The sequence below is a fragment of the Chrysemys picta genome, chromosome 2 (assembly GCF_011386835.1).
Source record: "Chrysemys picta bellii isolate R12L10 chromosome 2, ASM1138683v2, whole genome shotgun sequence".
NCBI lineage: Eukaryota > Metazoa > Chordata > Testudines > Emydidae > Chrysemys > Chrysemys picta.
In genome coordinates this window covers 53,545,506-53,566,362 of record NC_088792.1, presented here as the reverse complement: position 1 = coordinate 53,566,362, position 20,857 = coordinate 53,545,506, and the positions used below count along the sequence as shown (strand labels likewise).

The 20,857-nt window shown below is 37.9% G+C and overlaps 1 protein-coding gene across 16 annotated transcripts in view; it reads right to left on the bottom strand.

Moving 5' to 3' along the window:
- Positions 1–20,857, bottom strand: part of PHF14 (PHD finger protein 14) — a 267,127-nt gene that overhangs the window by 155,846 nt on the left and 90,424 nt on the right. The window contains exon 15 of one of the 16 annotated variants that reach the window (XM_065583165.1): positions 17,939–20,781. The exons of the other annotated variants lie outside the window; for them this stretch is intronic. Within the exon in view, the coding sequence (XP_065439237.1) occupies positions 20,761–20,781 (21 nt within the window). The 3' untranslated portion in view covers positions 17,939–20,760. Of the gene's footprint in view, positions 1–17,938; positions 20,782–20,857 lie in introns of those variants that run through there. 16 annotated transcript variants of the gene reach the window in all.

The following is a 20,857-nucleotide window of genomic DNA, read 5'->3' as shown; positions in this document are numbered from 1 at the left end:
ATCATAAATGAAAAGATCAGAGGAAAAAAACTATTTGTACAGTTTATTTACTTTTCACATTTGACAGCCAGTTTCATTGCTTTCCATCTCCAGTTAGGTACTGATCCTGCAGACACTTATGCACTCTGGTAATTTTAGCCTGGTGCACAGTCCCAAATATCATGCAAGACTACTCAGCTGTGTAAAGTTATTTCTGTGTGACAGCACTGCAATGTTGGGGTCTTAGTTTCCCCAGTTTGTGTCAGTCTTTCAAAAGACATGAGAGAAAAAACGTACACAAAACAGGAAAAATGCTGCAACCATAAAAAATGGCAGAGAACTCAAGGGTGAGGGTAGCACAGAAACTACATTTAACTTTTTTAAAACTGACTAAATTTCAAATTGATAGTAACTTTTAAAATAACATTAACTTAACCAGAAAAGTGACTGAGGTTGGTCAATATTAATGTTATGTACTTGATAATAATGGTAACTAAATAAATTTCGTTTTATTATTGAACACCTACATAAGTGCTATGTAATGCATAGGGCAACTAAGAAAGCTGTGTTAAAGGAGCTATTACATTATCATTGTTTTTCCATTAGATTTCACAATCTTCAAAAACACTTTGTCTTTCTGGATAACTGACCTCGAAAAAACAACACTAAAATAAGCTTTTGGGCATTTATATCTGAAATATTAAACTTTTAACAGTACATACATCTTTAGAACACTGAAATTTTAAATCACATTTGTTTCAAATGAATTTTCACTGATAAGAACTTTACTGGAAAACCTACAAAAGCCATCACCCAATGTTAATTGCCAACAAGCACCATCTACACAGAGACACTTTTTGTCCCAATCAAGCACTGACCTTGCCCAATCTTGATTGGCTTGGAAAATGTCACAGAATCTGGCTTGGAAAATGTCACAGAATCTTAGCACAAGGTAGTATGATTGTAGCAAGACGTATCTATGACTTCACTCATATTGGTTTTATTACTAGAATATATAATATTAATAGAAAATATTACTTTCTATATCATACTATTTTTTCTTCAAATAGAGTTCTTAAAAACAAAACAAAAGAACCACTCTTTTGAAATAGGGACACAATCTCCATTTAGGTGAGGTGTCAGAGGACCAGACACTATATTTTTTTAATTAAGAAAAAATGTAAGTGTTTAAATTGCCCTATTTTATTAACAGATATTCCCAAAGGCAATGTGGGATGAACTAAAATGGCAATGGATAAACATTTTATGATGCAAGTTTTAATTAAAATATAATGCATGATTTTTATTTTAATTAAAAAGATATTCTATTAAGAAGTGCCAGGTGTTGAAACACTGTCCCAAGGGCTAACATCTAAATAGTGGAAGAAAAATCGTGCTGATGAGTTTTAAATAAGCAAAGAGAGAGACTGCATGTCAATTTGAATATCATCAGCATGTTAAATTAACATAAGGGACAATATCTGTTCTGAGTACAATTATACATTATGGACATACATACAATCATGGCTTGCATACACAGAGTACAGCCGAGGACACAAATTCAAACAAGAATCTACATTAAAAGAGGAAAAGTTGCCCTAATAACAACAACAACAAAACCAGAAGAAAATGGAGAGTAAAGAACAGCATCTTATATTGATATAATGCCTCTCATCACAAAAATTCACAAAATGCTTTTCAAACCTTTAGACAGATCTCCATTACCCAGGAGTCACTTCAGGACTTAAAAGAAGCCATGTTCAGGACTGAGGATGGAGCAAGGCTATCAACAAGCACAGCACATTTGATAACATGGTTGCAAACTGGAATTTCACTATTTATAGCAGGGCAAAACTCAGCTATGATAGAAAATGAAAGTGAGCTTTAAATATCCATGCAGAACAGACAAATCCTTGATTTTTAAAGTCTCATCTGAAAGAACCTCTTTTCCCACAAAAAAAATGGATGTAATTAGAGGGACACTGAAACTGGCAATGTTCAGATTACTTTTCAGACAAAACTGTTTGGATTTAGATGGAACTGTCTACTGCTGTGGAAACAATGTCTTGAGAAGACAAACCCTGAAGCCTTCTCTATTCTTGTGGTAGTAGTAACATCATAATTCTACTTCAGTAACAAAGTACGTGATTTTCTGTACCTTATGCTCTATGACAGGGATACTCAGACTGAGGTTCGTGAGCCGCAAGTGGCTCTCTAATGTGTCTCTTGCTGCTCTTTGCAGTACATGATATTAAAACACATGATATTAAAACACTGAATTAATTATTAACCAGTCAGGATGCTTTTACTATGTTATTAACCAATTATGTTATCAGCTTGCACTAAGTTATTAACTTATTTGCTGTGAGAATAATATATATATAAAAAACTAAATATTTCCCCTGTTGTACTGTTTAAATATGAATAGATAGTACTATAGTAAATGAAACAATACATTCACTGTACAACAATACTGTAGCTCTTTCGGGTAATGTTGATTGCTAATTCGGCTCCTGAACCACTGAGGTCTGAGTATCACTGCTCTATGATAACTTGGCACAATGAAATGAATTAAGGATGCACTGCTAACACTCAATCTAATTATCTGGTTTCTTTAAAGGAAAGTCTCTGATGTTAACAGAAGCTTCCATACAGGGCCAGCTCCAGGGTTTTGGCCGCCCCAAGCAGCCAAACAAAAAAAACCAAAACAAAAACAAAATTCGTCGGGAGGTCCTTCGCTCCGAGCAGGATTGCTACCGAACATCTGGACGTGCCGCCCCTCTCCGAAGTGGCCCCAAGCACCTGCTTGATAAGCTGGTGCCTGGAGCCAGCCCTGCTTCCATATGTTTGAAATAAAAAAATATATATCATGGAAAATTATGAGTTAGGACAATACAGTAAACTAAAAATCCAAGCCATTCCCAATCCTGCTCCTTCTTCAGCATTTCCAAGATCCGTCCTTTTCTTTCTATTCCCGATAGCCAAATCTCTTGCTCAGGCCCTCATTTTATCCTTCCTGGATTACAGCAACTTACTCTTCTCTGGCCTCATAAATACATACATATTTCCTCCCCCAATCCTTCAGTCTTTATAAAATGCTACTGCTAAACTCATCTTTCTTGCCTGCTGGTGTGATCTTGATTTTTCTTGATCCCTCCTTTGGCTTCCCATCTAATATTGTTGCAAATTTAAGCTTCTTGTCACCGTCTTTCAAAACTCTACATAACTCTTCCCCTTCCTACTTATCCTTGTCAAACTTTATGCTGGCCCCAACTCTTGGGTTCATCAACCTCATCTACCCATTGTCAGATTCTCATGCAATCAACCTTCATGCCTTCTTTTATGCAGTCCCCCTATGCATGATATGAACTCCCTGAACTCACCTGCAAGGCCTCTATCTTTTGTTCTTTAAAGTCCCTCTTAAGGACCCACTTTTGCAGTGCTGCTTATTGTGAATCAAGGTGACATATATAAATAGCTTATTCTTCTTCTTTCCCTCAACTCTGCCTACTTGTTTGTTCTTAAAATGTGTGCTCCTAGGAGCACAGACCATCTTTACGTGTTTGGAAAGCAGCTAACACATTCTGGGCATTACTATAAGTAAATAATATATAACATAATTATACTCCTAAATAAAAGTCCATGAAATGCTATTCCATCACAAGTATGATTAGTAATTTTCATATCCAAATGTCTTGCTAGTGTTTATTTTTCACACATTTAAATATGTGTCAAGCATGTTACATGCCAAGTTTCTGTCAAGAGCAAATTAGTACATCCAAGTTTTAAACTTCAAAAATATGGTGTTTAATAAATAGAAGAGCCGAATCATTCAGTAAAGTGACATCATCTTACAAAAAGCAAAGTCCCTAAAAAGTAAATAGAAAAAGTGTTCCAACTGTATGGAATTTAAAAAATGCTAGAATACATTTTATTTATTATAGAGTGACCTTAATGCACACTAAGTCCGAAAACACTAAGTCTCAGGGTAAAAATAATCTAAAGAGATTTAAAGGGAACACTCAACTTGAAATCAAGTCAGCTACAAAAAAAAAAAAAAAAAACCACCATTGTTCCAGGTAATACAGCTAATTCTGAGTCCCTCTGCCACTTTTTGTTGTCTTGTAATCATGTATCCCTAATTTTAAAAAATGTTCTCTCCCCATTATGAAAAATTCACACAAAACAGGAAAATGACTAGCTATACAGGAGAATTGGTGAACAGACTTTTGCTGTCAAATTTGCAAAGTAAAGAAACTGAAAATAGAGAAACTTTTTCTCGCTAACCTTTCATTTTTAGCAATCTTAGCTGAAACTTGTAAAAGAAACAGTAAAACAAATTAATACAAAAACATGTTTAAGAAATGATTTAAAGGGAGATCTCTTAAAGAAAAGACAGGAGAGGCAGGGACAGTTATCCAGATAAAATTGGGTGTGCAAATAATTTCTCTCTATCCTGTCAAAACATTAGACAGGGGATGAAAACAGAGGGAAGTCCTAGACTGTAGTAGTGGAACAAGTAGGCAGGGAAGGAAATGAATGAAGTCAGTCATATAGGATGTATCACATCCAGGGAGAGTTCTGAAATCCAGGAGGGCATTTATGAATGGGTTTTAGAAAAGGAGAGGATGCTAAAGAAGGTAATGAGATAGGGGAGTAAAATGGCTCCACTTCCTGGAATGAGAAAATATTAGTCACACTATTTAAAATATTAAGGAGTTAGGAAGACTGCCACAGATAAAATGACAATATTTGAGATAAGAAGTGAATAACTGGGTCAGACCAAGGGTCCATCTAGCCCAGTATCCTGTGGCAGGTGCCAAATGTTTCAGAGGGAATGAACAGAACAGGACAAGTATTGAGTGAGTTATCCCCCGTTGTCCACTTCCAGATTGTGGCAGTGAGAAGCTTAGGGACACCCAGAGCATGGGGCTGTGCCCCTAACCATCCTGCCTAATAGTCATTCATGGACTTTTTATTTTTAACCCAATTATACATTTGGCCATCACAACATCCCCTGGCAATGAGTTCCACAGGCTGACAGCATGGGTGAAGAAGTACTTCCTTTTGTTTGTTTTAAACCTGCTGCCTATTAAATTCATCCACAATCTCTGGTTATTGTGTCATGTGACGGGGCTAAATAACACTTCCCTCTTTACTTTCTCCACATCATTCATGATTTTATATACTTCTATCATACCTCCTCCCCTCTTTGACATCTCTTTTAGAAGCTAAACAGTCCCAGTCTTTCTAATCTCTCCTCAGATGGAAGCTGTTCCATACTCCTAATCATTTTTCTTGTGCTTCTCTGTACCTTTTCCAATTTTCACTTATTTATTTATTTATTTATTTTTTTGAGATGGGATGATCAGAACTTCATGCAGTATTCAAGGGATAGGCATACTATGGATTTATATAGTGACCTTACAATATTTTCTGTCATGTTATCTATCCCTTTCTTAATGGTTCCCAACATTCTGTTAGCTTTTTTGACTGCCGCTGCATTTTGAGCAGATGTTTTCAGAGAACTATCCAAGATGTCTCCAAGATCTCTTTCATGAGAGATAACCACTAATTTACATCCCATCATTGTATACGTATAAATTGTGATTATTTTTTCTAATGTGCTTTATTTTGAATTCACCAATATTGACTTTCATCAGCATTTTGTTGCCCGGTCACCCAGTTTTGTGAAATCCCTTTGTAACTCTTCACAGTCAGCTTTAGACTTAACTATCGAGTAATTTTGTCTCGTCTGCAAACTTTGCCATCTCACTCTTTACTCCTTTTCCAGATCATTTATGAATATGTTGAACAGCACTGGTCCTAGTACAAATTCTTGGGAGGAGCCCACTATTTACCTCTCTCTCTCGTAAATGTTGACCATTTATTCCTATCCTTTGTTTTCTGTCTTTTAACCAGTAACTGTTCGATGAGAGCACCTTCCTTCTTATCCCATGACTGCTTACTCTGCTTAAGAGCCTTTGATGAGAGTCACCAAATACTTTCTAAAAGTCCAAGTACACTGTATCCACTGGATCACCCTTGTCCACATGTTTCTTGACATCTTCAAAGAATTCTAATATATTGGTGAGACATGTGTTCCCTTTACAAAAATCGTGTTGATTCTTCCAACATATGAGGTTCATCTATGTGTCTGATAATTCCATTCTTTACTATAGTTTCAACCAATTTGCCTGGTACTGAAGTTAGGCTTCCCAGCCTGTAATTGGCAGGATCGCCTCTGGAGCCTTTTTTAAAAATGGGTGTGACATTAGCTATCTGCCAGTCAGCTGGTAATACAGAGGCTGATTAAAGCAATAGGTTATATACCACAGTTAGTATGGTGACATATTACTGTTTAATCTATCAATTTGTTCCAAAACCTCCTCTACTGGCATCTCAATCTCGGACAGTTCCCCTAATTTGTCAGAGAGAATGGCTCAGGTATGGGAATGGCCCTCAAATCCTCTGCAGTGAAGACAGAAGCAAAGATTTCATTTAGCTTCACCGCAGTGTCCTTTCTTTGAGTGCTCCTTTAGCACCTCGATTGTTCAGTGGCTCCACTGATTGTTTGGAAGGTTTCCTGCTTCTGATGTACTTGAGAACAATTTTGCGTTAGTTTCTGTTTCATTAGGTGCGCTTTAAAGTCTTCTTTGACCTATTTAATTATACTTTTACACTTGACTTGCCAGAGATTATGCTCCTATTTTCCTCATAAGGATTTAACTTTCAATTTTTTAAGGATGCCTTTTTGCTTCTACCTGCCTCTTTTTCTTTGGTGTTTAGCCATGGTGCATTTATTTGGTCCTCTTACTGTTTGTTTGTTTGTTTTAATTTGGATGATACATTTAGTTTGAGCCTGTATTATGGTGTTTTTAAAGAGTTTCCATGCAGCTTGTAGGCATTTTACAGTTGTTTTAAGACTGTTCCTTTTAACTTCCATTTAACTAGCTTATTTTTGTGTACTACCCCTTTTTGAAGTTAAATGCATCAGAGGTGCATTTCTTTGGTGTTTCCCTTTCTGCAGTGATGTGAAATTTAATTACATTATGGTCGCTATCATCGAGCGGTTTCAGCTATATTTACCTCTTGGATCAGATCCTCGGCTCTGCGCTTTGGACTAGATGAAGAATTGCCTCTCCCCTTGTGGGTTCCAAGACTAGCTACTCCAAGAATTAGTCGGTTATGGTGTCTAAAATAATGGGCCTACTGCTGCCATCCCTGACCTCAAGAGGGGGAAGGGAGGGCCTCTGCTGACACATTTTGTGCCCACAAGATAAACGGGGCTGTGCTGCCACTGCTGGGGGGGAAGAAGGTTGTCCCCTGCTGCATGGCTGTCCCTACCATGCTGAGCTGGAAGGGGACAGGGACAAGGCCATGGGGTTGGAGCCCTGGGTTCCGATTTTGCATTTTGATGTATTTTCAATTTTTGATTCTCTGGTGCTTGGCAAGTATGTTGATTTGATTGAGATGGCACCACAAGCTATGTATTCTTTTCTGTCTGGTGATTAGCAGTGGAAATCCAGGCAGTACTACTCTGTAGATATCGTTGCTTGTATTCCTGTGAAAACAGTATTGGTTTGCAAAACTACAGGTGTATGGTTTTGTTTTGGGGGTTTAATCAGTTGTTTAAGCTGGTCCAAGAGTTCACCTTCGTATAGAAGAATGGTTTACATTACGAAGTCCAATAATTTTAACAACATTTTTATTGGAGGGTTTTTATTAGGAGACCATGGAGAAGAAAGGGCTCAAGATTAGAGTAAATACAATCAAGAAGACACGGTGCAGCGAACATAAGTGGTATGCCTTTTCCCGTTAAGCTTGAATCTGGCGTGCTTTGCTTCACATTTTAGCACTAATATGGCAATTCTTCACTCATAATTCCAGAGATTCCTTAATGTGTGTTCAATTCTGTAATTGCATATTGTCACTGGGAAATAGTTATAATCATGAGACCAACTTAAAAGCCCTAGTTAAGAGAAAAATTATCTTTGATTTAATTCTGTTTAAAAATCGAAAATAGGTATTCTACAGATGGTATCACACGGGAATGAAAATATTTTGAGTGAAGGCAAAAAAATCAATGCAGACACTAGGTGGCACACTTGCTCAATACATATAAAATGTCTGCCACTTTGCTGTTGATCAAAACATACATAACCATGTACAATTCAGAACTACCCAATATATTTCTCCAAAATAATTATTTCATTTTCCAGAAAATAGGCAGTAATAAAAAAGGAAGTGCCAAACAAAAAGAAATGCCAGTAAATCAAAAAATGATTTAAAAGAAAAACAAGCATAATTACAGAGAATTACAGCTCCCCAGGATTTGTTTGGTTGTCATTCTCTTGAGAATTTTGGCTTTATATAGAAGTGAATTTTGCAATACTTCTGTCACTGTGCCATTATAGAGCAGTACTATCTGTGTGAATTTGTTTATAACCAATGTACCGTATTTTCCGGCGTATAAGACGACTGGGCGTATAAGACGACCCCCAAGTTTTCCAGTTAAAATATAGAGTTTGGGATATACTCGCCGTATAAGACTACCCCTCTTCCAACGCACACCAAAAAAAAAATAAAAAAACCATCAGATTTGATTTCAATATGGTAATTTTAATTCAAATGCTTATGACATGCAGGTACTTAGCAGGAAAACTGTCACTTATAAACATAAGGCTGTTTGTCATCAAACATGTAAACATAAAACAGTGCAAGTGGATTAAACTTTTCCTAATTCACTCTAAAGCTGAAAGGAAGGATAAGACAATAAACCCATGGGAGCTGCCATGCTGTTTGTTTTCTAAGCTGTCAACCAAACTGGAACTGATGATGATAGGAGGAAGATAACAAACAAGAGAGAGAGAGCAAGTGCCGGGCAAGTCCCTGGCGAGTTAGCAACGCCCATCATAACTGCAAGCTACGGTATTTTTACAGGTTTTGCTGGCATGACAGTTTCCCTTTAAAAGCCTTCAAAATCCTCCTGTTCGTCATCTGATATCATAAGTACATCAGTGACATCTTGTGATACATTTGTAAGGCAGTCATCGTATGGATCGAATTCCGTATCAGATGGTGTGGTCTCAGCTTCGGCTTCCTCTTCATCTTGCCACAAGTAGTCGTCCTCCATACCATCTAATGAATTTGATATGCCACACTTCTTGAAAGACTTGATTACTGTTTCTGCATCAATATCATTCCAGGCTTTTATGACAAACTTGCACAAAACATCCAACTGTGGAGCACGCATGTTTCCTCCTTTTGTGAATGACTTTTCGCCGCTAACCATCCATTCATTCCACTGTTCTTGAATGCGATCTTTAAATGGCTTGTTTAGGCACACATCCAGTGGCTGTACCAACGATGTCAATCCTGCAGGAATAACTGCCGCATCTGTGTTTAGTCTTGCAAGCATTTGCTTGGTGCTGGGAGTTAAATGAGCCCTGAACATATCCCACACCAGTAGACTACATTTTTGAATAAGTCCACCTGGTCGCCTGCTCCATACATTATCAAGCCATAGCTTTACCCCTTCTTCATCCATCCAGCCTTTTTCATTCACATGTACAAAACAACCAACAGGGAACTTGAATTTCGGCATTGTTTTTCTTTTAAAAATAATCATTGGTCTCAATTTGGCGCCATCAGCTGTGCATCCTAGTACCACTGTAAAACTGGACTTCTCATGTCCTGTTGTTTTAATTAAAATTGTTTTTTCACCTTTTTGATGGACAGTTTTATTTCCAACCATATCAAAATTCATTGGAGTTTCATCCATATTTCCAATACTACTTAACGCATAGCCATGTTTAGTGCGCTGTTGTATTACGTATCGATGGAAACTATTTACTTTGCTATCAAGATCTGCAGGTAATTTTGGGGCAATTTTCATCTTTTGCCTCAGTACCATATTATGCCTTCCCATGAATCTAGTACACCAGGATACAGTGGCCTTAAATCTGTTGCTGTGATCTGGGTTAGATTTGGCCCACTGAAGTGCAAACAAATGTATTTTATTTCGTGTCACTACATAACCGTTTTGGCGATGCTCATTCACCATGTCTGCTACATGTTTTTCGAGTTTTGGCCAATGTGGAGTGCCTCTTCTTAATGCACACTTACCCCTTGGCATACTCTTTAATGCTTTTTCATTTGGTTTCCAGTCCCGAACCATCTTTTCTGTTACTCCATATTGTCTTGCAGCAGCGCAGTTATTATGTTCCATGGCAAAGTTTACAACTTTAAGTTTGAAACTGGCTTCATATTTCTTTCTTCTTGCTGGTGGAGCCATGATGGGGTTTTGACTGTTGGACATTTGTATACTGTACTGTATGTACTGGTGCTATACTGTATGAACAGGTACAGATACTGGTGCTGTACTGTATGTGGTACCCAGTATACAACAACCAGCCAATCACGGCAAGCGATGTACCTTACCGGCGATTGGCTGGTTGTTGTATACAAAGCCTGCTTGGATTGGTCAGCTCTCCCTGCCTGCCCAGCCCTCCCTGTCTCCAAGACTATCAGAGCAGTAGCGCAAACACGCCTCTTTCACCCGTCTGGCCCGCCCTTGTATCCTATTACCTCCTTCTCTGCCTCTCAGATCTCGCACATGCGCGCCTGCGCCGCTTCACTGCAGTCCTCAGGAGCGAGATCTGAGAGGCAGAGAAGGAGGTACGGTAATAGGATACAAGGGCGGGCCAGACGGGTGAAAGAGGCGTGTTTTTCTGGGCACAGCGCCGCTCTATCTCTTTTTTCCATACCCCGGGCGTCCCGGACGCCTGCAGCTTGCTCCGCCCTTCACTTACACCTTCCCGGTGAGGCGCCCCCTCACCTCGTCATCGGGCGGCGATGCGGCCGCGGCCGTTTTTGAGCTCCCCCCACCATATGCGGCGACCGCAGATTCTCCAGTCCGGCTCGGAAGTTTCAGCCCTATAAGACGACCCCCGACTTTTGAGAAGATTTTCCTGGGTTAAAAAGTAGTCTTATACGCCAGAAAATACAGTATTTAGTGCATTACACGTGTTACTGTTTCTAATACAACAGTAAACATGCAACATATTTATCATAGAAATTCAATTTAAAGAGTTAATTACAAAATGTTTTTGTTTGCCAGAAGTTTGTTATACAATTTTTAGTATCTTTTTCTTTGGTGAAACTATGCCAGAGGATTCTAATACCTCGGGTTTGTCATTTTTGAAACTCTAGTGACATTTTTTGGAGTTCCTTGATTTGCGTGCACGGTATAAGAAGTCAACTTTTCAGCAATGTCCAAATGGGATTTTATTAATTTAGAGGATTAACACTTTGCCCTAAACTGTCAAATTTAGATACTTATAGCAATCAAGATGGTAACAAATATTTGCATAAAAAGAAGGTGGGAATTCTGAGAAAACAGGTTACTGAAGGCTACCAGGAATTTTTGAAACAAGAAATCCCCTCAAAAAATTCCAGTTCTCGAAAAACAGAGGCAGAAAGAGGAAAATTAAAACTGGAAGAGAAAAGTGGTTTCCAGTAACTGGTAAGTGAATAGCCTATTTATGGAAGTTTGCCACAGCAGATTAATGATTTTTCATTTAATGTAAAGATCACCATTTTATCCCCATTTTATCCCCTTTTAATACATTCTGCTATCATAAAGCACTTCAAAAGAGCCATATCTCCTTCATCTTAACATGCCCTCCCCCTCAGCCTAGTGTAGCAAAAGCTCAGGCCAAACTGAAGTCTGGTATCTACAAAGCAGTACAGGGTCATTCAGTTACCGGACTGGCTGACATATGAGGCAGACCTATTGAAAGTCTCTGGGTAAAAATAAAAAGGGTAAAAAGTAAGGATGATGTCATGGGTCTATGACAGACCACCCAACAAGGAAGAATAGGCTTTTTTTTTTAAATAACTAACAAAAATCATCCAAAGCACAGGACATGGTGGTGATGGGGGATTTCAACTACCCAGATATCTGTTGGGGAAATAATGCAGTCTTCAAGTACGTAAAAGATTGTTATAAATAGGAGAGTGATAAATTGTTCTCCTTATCCACTGAGAATAGGACAAGAAGTAATAGGCTTAAATTGCAGCAAGGAAGATTTAGGTTAGACGTTAGGAAAAACTCACTAACTATAAGGGTAGCTAAGCACTGGAACAAATTACAAAGGGAGGTGTGGAATCTCTGTCACTGGAGATTTTTAAGGACAGGTTTGACAAACACATGTCAAAGATCAGAGGGGTAGCCTTGTTAGTCTGCATCTGTAAAAAGCAACAGAGTCCTGTGGCACCTTTAAGACTAACAGATGTATTGGAGCATAAGCTTTCGTGGGTGAATACCCACTTCGTCAGATGCATGTAATGGAAATTTCCAGAGGCGGGTATAACTATGCAGGCAAGAATCAGTCTGGAGATAACGAGGTTAGTTCAATCAGGGAGGGTGAGGTCCTCTGCTAGCAGTTGAGGTGTGAACACCAAGGGAGGAGAAACTGCTTTTGTAGTTGGCTAGCCATTCACGGTCTTTGTTTAATCCTGATCTGATGGTGTCAAATTTGCAAATGAACTGAAGCTCAGCAGTTTCTCTTTGGAGTCATGTCAGAGACTGTCTCTAGATAATACTTAGCCCTGGCTCACTACAGGGGACTACCTAGATGACCTATCAAGGTCCCTTCTAGTCCTACATTTCCATGATTTTATAGTTACCCTTTTATTAATAACATATTGTAGGATCATTTACATAATTTTACATTCAGTGCTGGATAAGAACATTTTATTTTATGAAGTTCTTTCTATGCTTTTGAGTTTTGAAATATTACTGATTATTTTGCTTGGAGTTGTGCTGTTAAATGTTGGATTGCTAAGTATTAAGCAGAATGTCCAAAAAAATAGGAAGAGCTATTACTAAAGGACTTTAAGATGCTCATTTTGAAAAGTCATATTTAAATTAAATGACCAATTATTCTGAATAGTTTGAGAAGGCCAGATTTTTTGTTTTATCACACAGAATTGACAAATACAGATTAGAATGTTTTATAATTATTTGTTATAATGCTTCATGGAACACTGAAGCATATATTTAAAATGAGCTTTATTTTAGTGGTCCCTTCTCTAGTCATCATCTATTCAGAAATAATATCTATGACATCTCATAATTAAATCACACAATGGGTAAGTGGAAAGAATTTGGGTAAAAATGCTTCTGTTAAATACAACTAGAGTCAAGATAACAATCATATTTATTTTAGTAAACCCGAATAGAAAACCATTCTCTCCGCTACCATCTTTCTTCCATACTCTGAACAGAAATGAACAATATTAATTCACCCTAAGAAATAGTATGTATTTGTAAATTAAAAACAATACACACAAAAGCTTCCTGTGATGAATACCACTTATAATCCAAGTGCTTTGTGTGTGAAATTTTTTTAATTTTTAGAGTGAAAGCTTCTAGAAGCAAGGACCTTTTCTCCTCTATGATCTGAACAATACACACAGCAACACCCCAACAAATAAAAATAATTTACTTTATAAAAAAATATACAATCTTTTCACTGGAATTTTATGCAATGGAATTACACAATTTGTATATAATTGTGTAGTTAGTGCAATATAATTTTGATGGTAAAAGATCAGTCACTTTTGTTTAAATCATGGAACAAATGAGTCGCTTCTCAAAATGACGTTACACAACACTTTTCCCTCCACTATAATAATACTGGATGGATGTTTTCTTTCCAGTCAAATGCATTAAAACAGTGTTTGGCTGGAAAATATGTTCATGATTAAAGTTCTGAACCTAAATTGAGCTTTATGTGGATGCAAACGTCTGCACATAGAGAGTTCACTGCAGGACAATATGTCCAGCAGCACAATATTCCTGAACAACATTAAGAAGTATACTGACAAAGAAGCCACTTCCTACATGTGGATTTTCGCTAGAAATCTCCAGAAGTCCTGAGTCCCATCACATAAAGTCACTGTTTTAGAAGATGGCATTACTTTAAGTAAACAAAGCTTTTTTCCTTCCAACCTTTACACTTCCAGATAATTATCATATATGGTAGGCAAATAATATTTTGTGAGATTCTAAAGGAAAGTGATTATTACATCTAACCTTAATTCACTAATACACTTTACTGCTATTCAGATTACGCAAACAGATTATATTTAAGGAAGTTTATTCCCCAGTAAAGTCAGGCCAGATTTTAATGCAATTATTTTACTGAACAGACTGTCTACAGTCTGACAATAACCTAGATTAGTGAGACAGACCAATTGGCTCAGAAAAAAAAATTGAACATCATCTTATTTGCTCTTTTTCATTTGAGGAGAGCAAAGCAACTTGACATTTAAAGGGTTTTTTTTTTGTTTTGTTTTGTTTTTTCAAATTGGGTGACATCTCATTAATAAATGATCTCAATAACAAGAGCATATGCAGTTAAGCTAGATAATTAGGATCCAGCCCATTTAATTTATATAAGAAGACTGTAAAACACTAGTCATATGTCCTCATACAGATTTCTATAAACAAAATATACAGAATTATATACATTATATAGTAAATATTTCTAAAGTTCCCTGTGCAAAAATTCTGAGATGTATATGTGTTACAAGAATGAGAGGATCACTAAATATGGCTAGGGAAAATACATCATCAATTCTCATACTTTTTCCATTTAAATTGTTCAGCAATACATAACAAGGGGGAGGAGGGATAGCTCAGTGGTTTGAGCATTGGCCTACTAAACCCAGGTTTGTGAGTTCAATCCTTGAGGGGGCCATTTAGGGATTTGGGGCACAAATCAGTACTTGGTCCTGCTAGTGAAGGCAGGGGGCTGGACTCGATGACCTTTCAAGGTCCCTTCCAGTTCTAGGAGATAGGATATCTCCATTAATTTATAATTTAATTTATTTATAAACTTTAGTTTAGATTATTATTTTTTCTAATGAAGTTTAACATTGGGTGCAACTAAATATAGAGATCACATGTGGTTTGTGGAGATTATATTTTCCATTTCTTAGTTTTATAATGTGAATCAACTTTATAAAATTCTAAACAGCTTAAATTTAAAGGGTTTTTAAAATTATTTGAATTGTGGAAGCATCAGCAATAAGTTAATTTCTTTGTTCACATACAGTCCTTTCCACAGCAGTTTGCAAACCGAGGGCTGATCTGCTGAACACTTATACTCCTTTACTTATTCTGACCCTGATTCAGGAAAGAATTGAAATATGTGCTTAAATTATCCTTATTCAAGAAGGCTGTTAAGCATATGCTTACGTGATCTTCCTGAATAGGGAGGCTCTCCTGAATCAGGGTACTGAGAAGTTCTGTTGAGCTCAATGGTTACTCATACAGGCGTTTGCAGGACTAGGCTTCAAGATGACTTACAAGTAGTTTCGAGCACTGCACCTGCCCCTAGGTCCCCATCATCTTCTGTGGTTTTACCATCAAACATTCCTGTATTTTTCTGTCCCCACTCCTGTGTTGTAGACCATGCTGACAGCAAGCCAAAATGTCTGATTATGCAAGGGGAACAGTGAAACAACTGTCAAAATGTACAATGTAAACTGACAAAAATGGAGGGAAAACTCTTTGTTTTTAGCTACAGTAATATCAGTTGTTGCTTGTAACACTAGTAGGTTAAAAAAAATTCCATGCAGGAATGTCAATTTTAATCTTATTTTAAATCTTAATAAGCTGTACCCTCTGCATAGTAACAACCTGAATGGCAGAATTTACTCCCTACCTCCTCATTTCTACTTAATCATGTGAATTTCTTTATTCAAATATCCTACAAAATATTCTGAAAATAGAGACAATGTGAATCTAGGTTCTGAACAGGCTAATTCCTTACATCTGTGATCAAGTGTCTACACGCATTACTTTAAAAAGCACTATCAAATAAAAATCCAAACATTAAACAGCATTGGAATAGATTAGAAGGTGGCAACCAACTGTAAGAGGGAGAAATATGATCCTGATATAAAAAAAACAGTTGCTTTAACATTGACTGCTTCCATCTCCCCGCTTCACTACTCATAATTCCCAATTCCAAGTGGAAAGGAAGTCTTTAGTGTCTATTACAAATGGAGCTGTAAGTATTGGCACATTTCTGCTCCCACCCCAACCATCATCACTCTGAGCATCACTGACTAGATTGGAATACATTCTGAATAACTAAATAAATTTCTTAACTGAAAAAGGAATTGCTATTAAACGTTCTCTGCCTCCCACCTTTACACCCAATACTCTAAGCCACTGGTCCCGAAACTGTGGGGTGCACCCCCCTAGGACTAGAGGGCTAGATGAAATCAGGGCAGAGCTGGGCTGGGGGCGTAGTGGAGGAACGTTCATGGGGGAGTGCAGCAGGGCCAGCCCCCACAGGGGGCAGAGGGAGGGAGCATCACCCAGCCCCGCTCCGCCCCAGCCACAGCTCCATTCCGCCGCCTGCTCTGCTCCCAGCCCAGCTCCGGCCCCAGCTGCAGCTCCGCTCCATCCCCAGCTACACTCTGCTCCCAGCCCAGCCTCAGCCACAGCTCCACTCCAACCCCAGCCTGGCTCCAACCCAGCTCTGGCCCCCACCACAGCTCCACTCTGCCCCCAGCCCGGACCCAGATACAGCTCCACTCCACTCCCATCCCCAGTTCTGACCCCAGCTCGGTCTTCAGCCCAAGCTCCTCTGCTGAGCCAACTGTGCAGGAAAGGAGTGGGGGTGTGGACAGATTCCATTACTGGTAAGGGGTGCCGTGACAGGAAAAGTTTGGGCACCACTGCTCTAAGATAAGTGTATTGCTCACAATTCCCACTAGTTCAGTAATGGATTGTGAATCTATCTTTTGTACATGCTGAACCAGAATATGGCCAACAGAGCACTTCATTCACAGTTTAACTTCTGCTTTAGGGAGCTCAGATAGTCTCAGTCCAGATATAAGGATGAAAATGGTTAAAGGCTTGAGGAGAAACTGAAAAGAATGGGATGGTTCAGTTTAGGGAGATGATGAATAAGAGAAAACATACAAAATGTCCCTATTTAGCTTCTCACATAATGCAAGAACAAAGGGAATCAGAAACTGAAAGGTAGCAGTTAAAATGGATAAAAGAAAACACCTTTTCTCCTAAAAAAATGTCAATAATTAACCTACAGAACTCACTGGTACAAAGCATCATTGAGTGTAGAAGCTTAGAAAGATTAGAAAAAGAAGAAGACACAGATAAGCAAACATCCACGATTACGTTAGATAGGTTGCATAATTTAAAAAAAAAAATTATAACATAACCCTCATGCGTCAGGGCATAAGCCAACCACTGGCAGGATGAAACATCTATTATGGCACGTATTACCCTTTTTTTTTTTTTTTTTTAAACTATGGGAAGAAGCATGTTTTACTGGTAAGACCCTCCTGTCTTGCTTTTTACCCATTTTTACTGTAAAATTCCTGGCTTTTACAAAAGCTATTATTCAGTTTTTTACTTGTTTTGACCTGAATTTCAGACTGCTCAAATATATGAAAATACTGATTAAGTTAAGAAAAATCCAATACTTTACATTAGGTATATGTGTTTATGTTAATGAATTAGTCTAAGTGTAAATATAAGGCTGTCCGTTAAAATAAAACAATGTATTGGAAGATACATACAGATGTGCATGTGTACATCAGTGCTTCAGTCCTTAAAAAAAAAAAAAAAGAGTGCCAGAACTCCATGGACCCAGCTCACTAACCTGGGCATCAACTTAACCACCATCTCTCCTTTCAGAATGGGCCCGAAGTGAGCCTGGAAGTGGAAGAGGTGAAGGAGGCGAGCATTCCATTTCTTCACACTGCCTCCTCCACCTCTTGTGGGCCTACTTCAGAAAGAGAGATGGCAGCTCAGTTACCTTGGCCGCCCACATTACCAAGCTGCCATCTCTCCTTCTGGAGCAGGGACCAGGATCCAGAAGAAGTCTTATTTTTCTCTATTTGTTCCTTTTCTTTTGTCTTCCATATATTAACCCTGATATTTACCCAGAAAACTGTGACGTTAATTTTCTTGCACTGATTTTCACTTTATTAAGTTTGTATATTTCTCGGGAAATTTTAAACAAAATAAAAACAAAAATGTAGGGCCTTGGTTACTGGCCACTCTCAGGGAGAGGTTTCTGCTCTAGATATCAATGGTCTAATCGGGTATAGTAATTCCTGTATTTTTACCTTCCTATAAATGCACATTAACTGTGTGAAATAACTAATAAGGTTTTTTTTAAGTTGATAATTAACAAGTGCTTTATATTATATTCTTTATGTTACATATACTGCCATCTTGCCCTTAGTAACAGCTAATTCAACATCACCACCATTTATACTGTAATGCTTAGGGGGTCCAATCAATCATGAATCAAGACGTCATTGTGCTAGGCACTGTACAAAGACAACAAAAAGCCAGCCCCTGCCTGACATGTTGTTTTAATTATTACATACATACTTTAGCAGTTGCTTGATTTTGTAAAACATTAGGCTTATATATAAGTTCTAAAAAGTTAAAATGAGTGTCGGTAAACAGTAGGAATTAACTATGATAAATCATTACAATGAAATGTAGCCATATAAATTTCAATGTGAAACTTACTTTGTGGACTTCACCAAGTGGCAAAAAAGACACTTTTTTTCAATTACGTAAGTTCGACTGATTTTAACTTAACATAAATGGAAAATCCATTAACACTCATGGAGACACAGCTTAACACTTTTATAATCACACTAGCTGTTTGTGTCATAACCTAGGGCTTGTCTACACTTAAAATGCTCCATCAGCTTCTCCTGTAGGCGTAGGTAATCCTGAGAGAAAAATTCTCCCATCGACCTAGTGCTGTCTACACTGGGGGTTAGATTGGTTTAGCTGCATCATTCAAGGGTGTCATTTTTTCACATCCCTGAGCAATGTAGTTATACCTACCTAATTTCCTAGTGTAGACCAGGTCCTAGGCTCCATGCTACACACATGGTAAGGGCGGTTTTTTCAATCATTTTTCAAACTGAACTTAATGAATTGGAAAAAAAAAAAAAAAGCATCTGTAGGGAGTGGGAAAGGTAGAGGTGTGAAGGTCATGAAGTACATTATTTATGCTTTGTCAATAGTTTCACAATTATATCTAAGTAAGTGGGAAGCAGCTCCACTTCAACATCTAAATAAATATTAAATGTAATAAACCAATTATCATGACCAGATATTTTTTCTCCCTCATGCATGGTCACTCTTCAAAGGAGTGTTAAAATAGGTTAACACGAATAAAAAAAGAAAAGATGAACAGTAGGAGTTGATTCTCCTTGTTCCAAGGACAATTCTTTTTTTAAGATGTACAGCAGCTCTATGTCCACAGAAAGCATTATTCACATAATAAAATCAACAAAACCATCACAAGATGGGCAAGGCATCTGGTGAATCAACTTTAAAAATGTATGGAGGAGGAAATATATGGTTTGTATTTGTTTGCCACAACAGGTTCACAGATTCAGTTTAAGACACTGTCTCCACTTCACAGGATTTTCTTCAAGGTTTATCCAACAGGATAGAAGTTAAAGATCAAATCACTGAGGCCAAGAATTGAGTCGACATGCATCAGAAATTACAATCTGTACTGAAAGCGCTCTGAGATAAAGTTGAAGATTAGCAAAATCAGAGTAGGAGGAATAACTACTGAATTACCAGCATCTCCAAAAGCACGGAAAAGGGAAACAATTAAGTCTTAAAACTAAGAGATTACAGAATAGTGAAATTGGCCATGTGGTGTGAGATACTGAATGCATCACAGAGCACAGTCTCTTAAACTTACATAATAGTAACATTCAAGGTCAACAGTGACAAAGTTTCTTAGATTCTACATGGAGAAATAACTATGAAAAATACGGAATGTGAGAGAGACAGACTTTGGCTAAATTGGAGAGGCTGTAAGATCATATTTCTGCACTTTGAAGGGCAAAAATGACATGACATCAACTGCTTGGCGGGGGAAGGACAGGTCAAACAAGTTCTGTTTTCTTTTATACTCTGTTGTTTGTCTACATGGTGTGGCAATACACACTATGAGGGTATGATTTCTAAAGAGTACTAATGAGTTGTGCATTAACTGGTCTGTGTAGACCCTGCTGGTGTGCACTAAAGGTTGCCTAGGGCACTTTAACACACAGCCAAGGATCTCAAAATGCTCTGCAAACATTAATTAAACTTAGCCTCACCCTCATGAGGCTTAGCCACATTTTTCAGATTAGGAAACTGAGGAAGAGTAAGATTAAGTGATTTGGCAAACATCTGTCACAGCTTGAAACAAAAAACAAATCTCCCAATTTTAGTCTTTTGCCTTTGCCACAAATCCATCTTTCCCTCAGATAATCAATTTTTTCACGATGGTGTTCAGGATTTACAGCTGTAATAGTCACCAGAGGGAGTGTGGAGAGCGGAATGAAAAATCTGATTCAGACTCCTCCCTGGGATTAGGAGCCACTACTCCTATGTCCTTTCATTGTTTGATTCTTTAAGCCTTAGCACATTAAAGCATTCAAAACTAGGGTGAAATTTAAAAAAAATAAGATGATTTCAAGAGCATATGAGTCAGAAATGGAACTTTCCTTCAAGCTGAAGAAACTTTTATCTTCTTCCTATGCAAAGAGGCTCTTTGGTTTATTCATGTGGCCTCACATCCTGGCCTTGTCATTCCTACAGGATGAACTGAATTAGCCCCTTTGTCCTGAATGATTCTTAAAGTTCTTCCTAACTGCTGGAACAGGAAAGAGAAGCATTCCTTGGATTGGAGCTCAAAATTTTGGCAACAGGTTCTGCAGGTCAAAAAACAATCCCAACATGAAGATTCTGGTATGGATAAAAACTTCTAACAATCATAAGAATTCATAG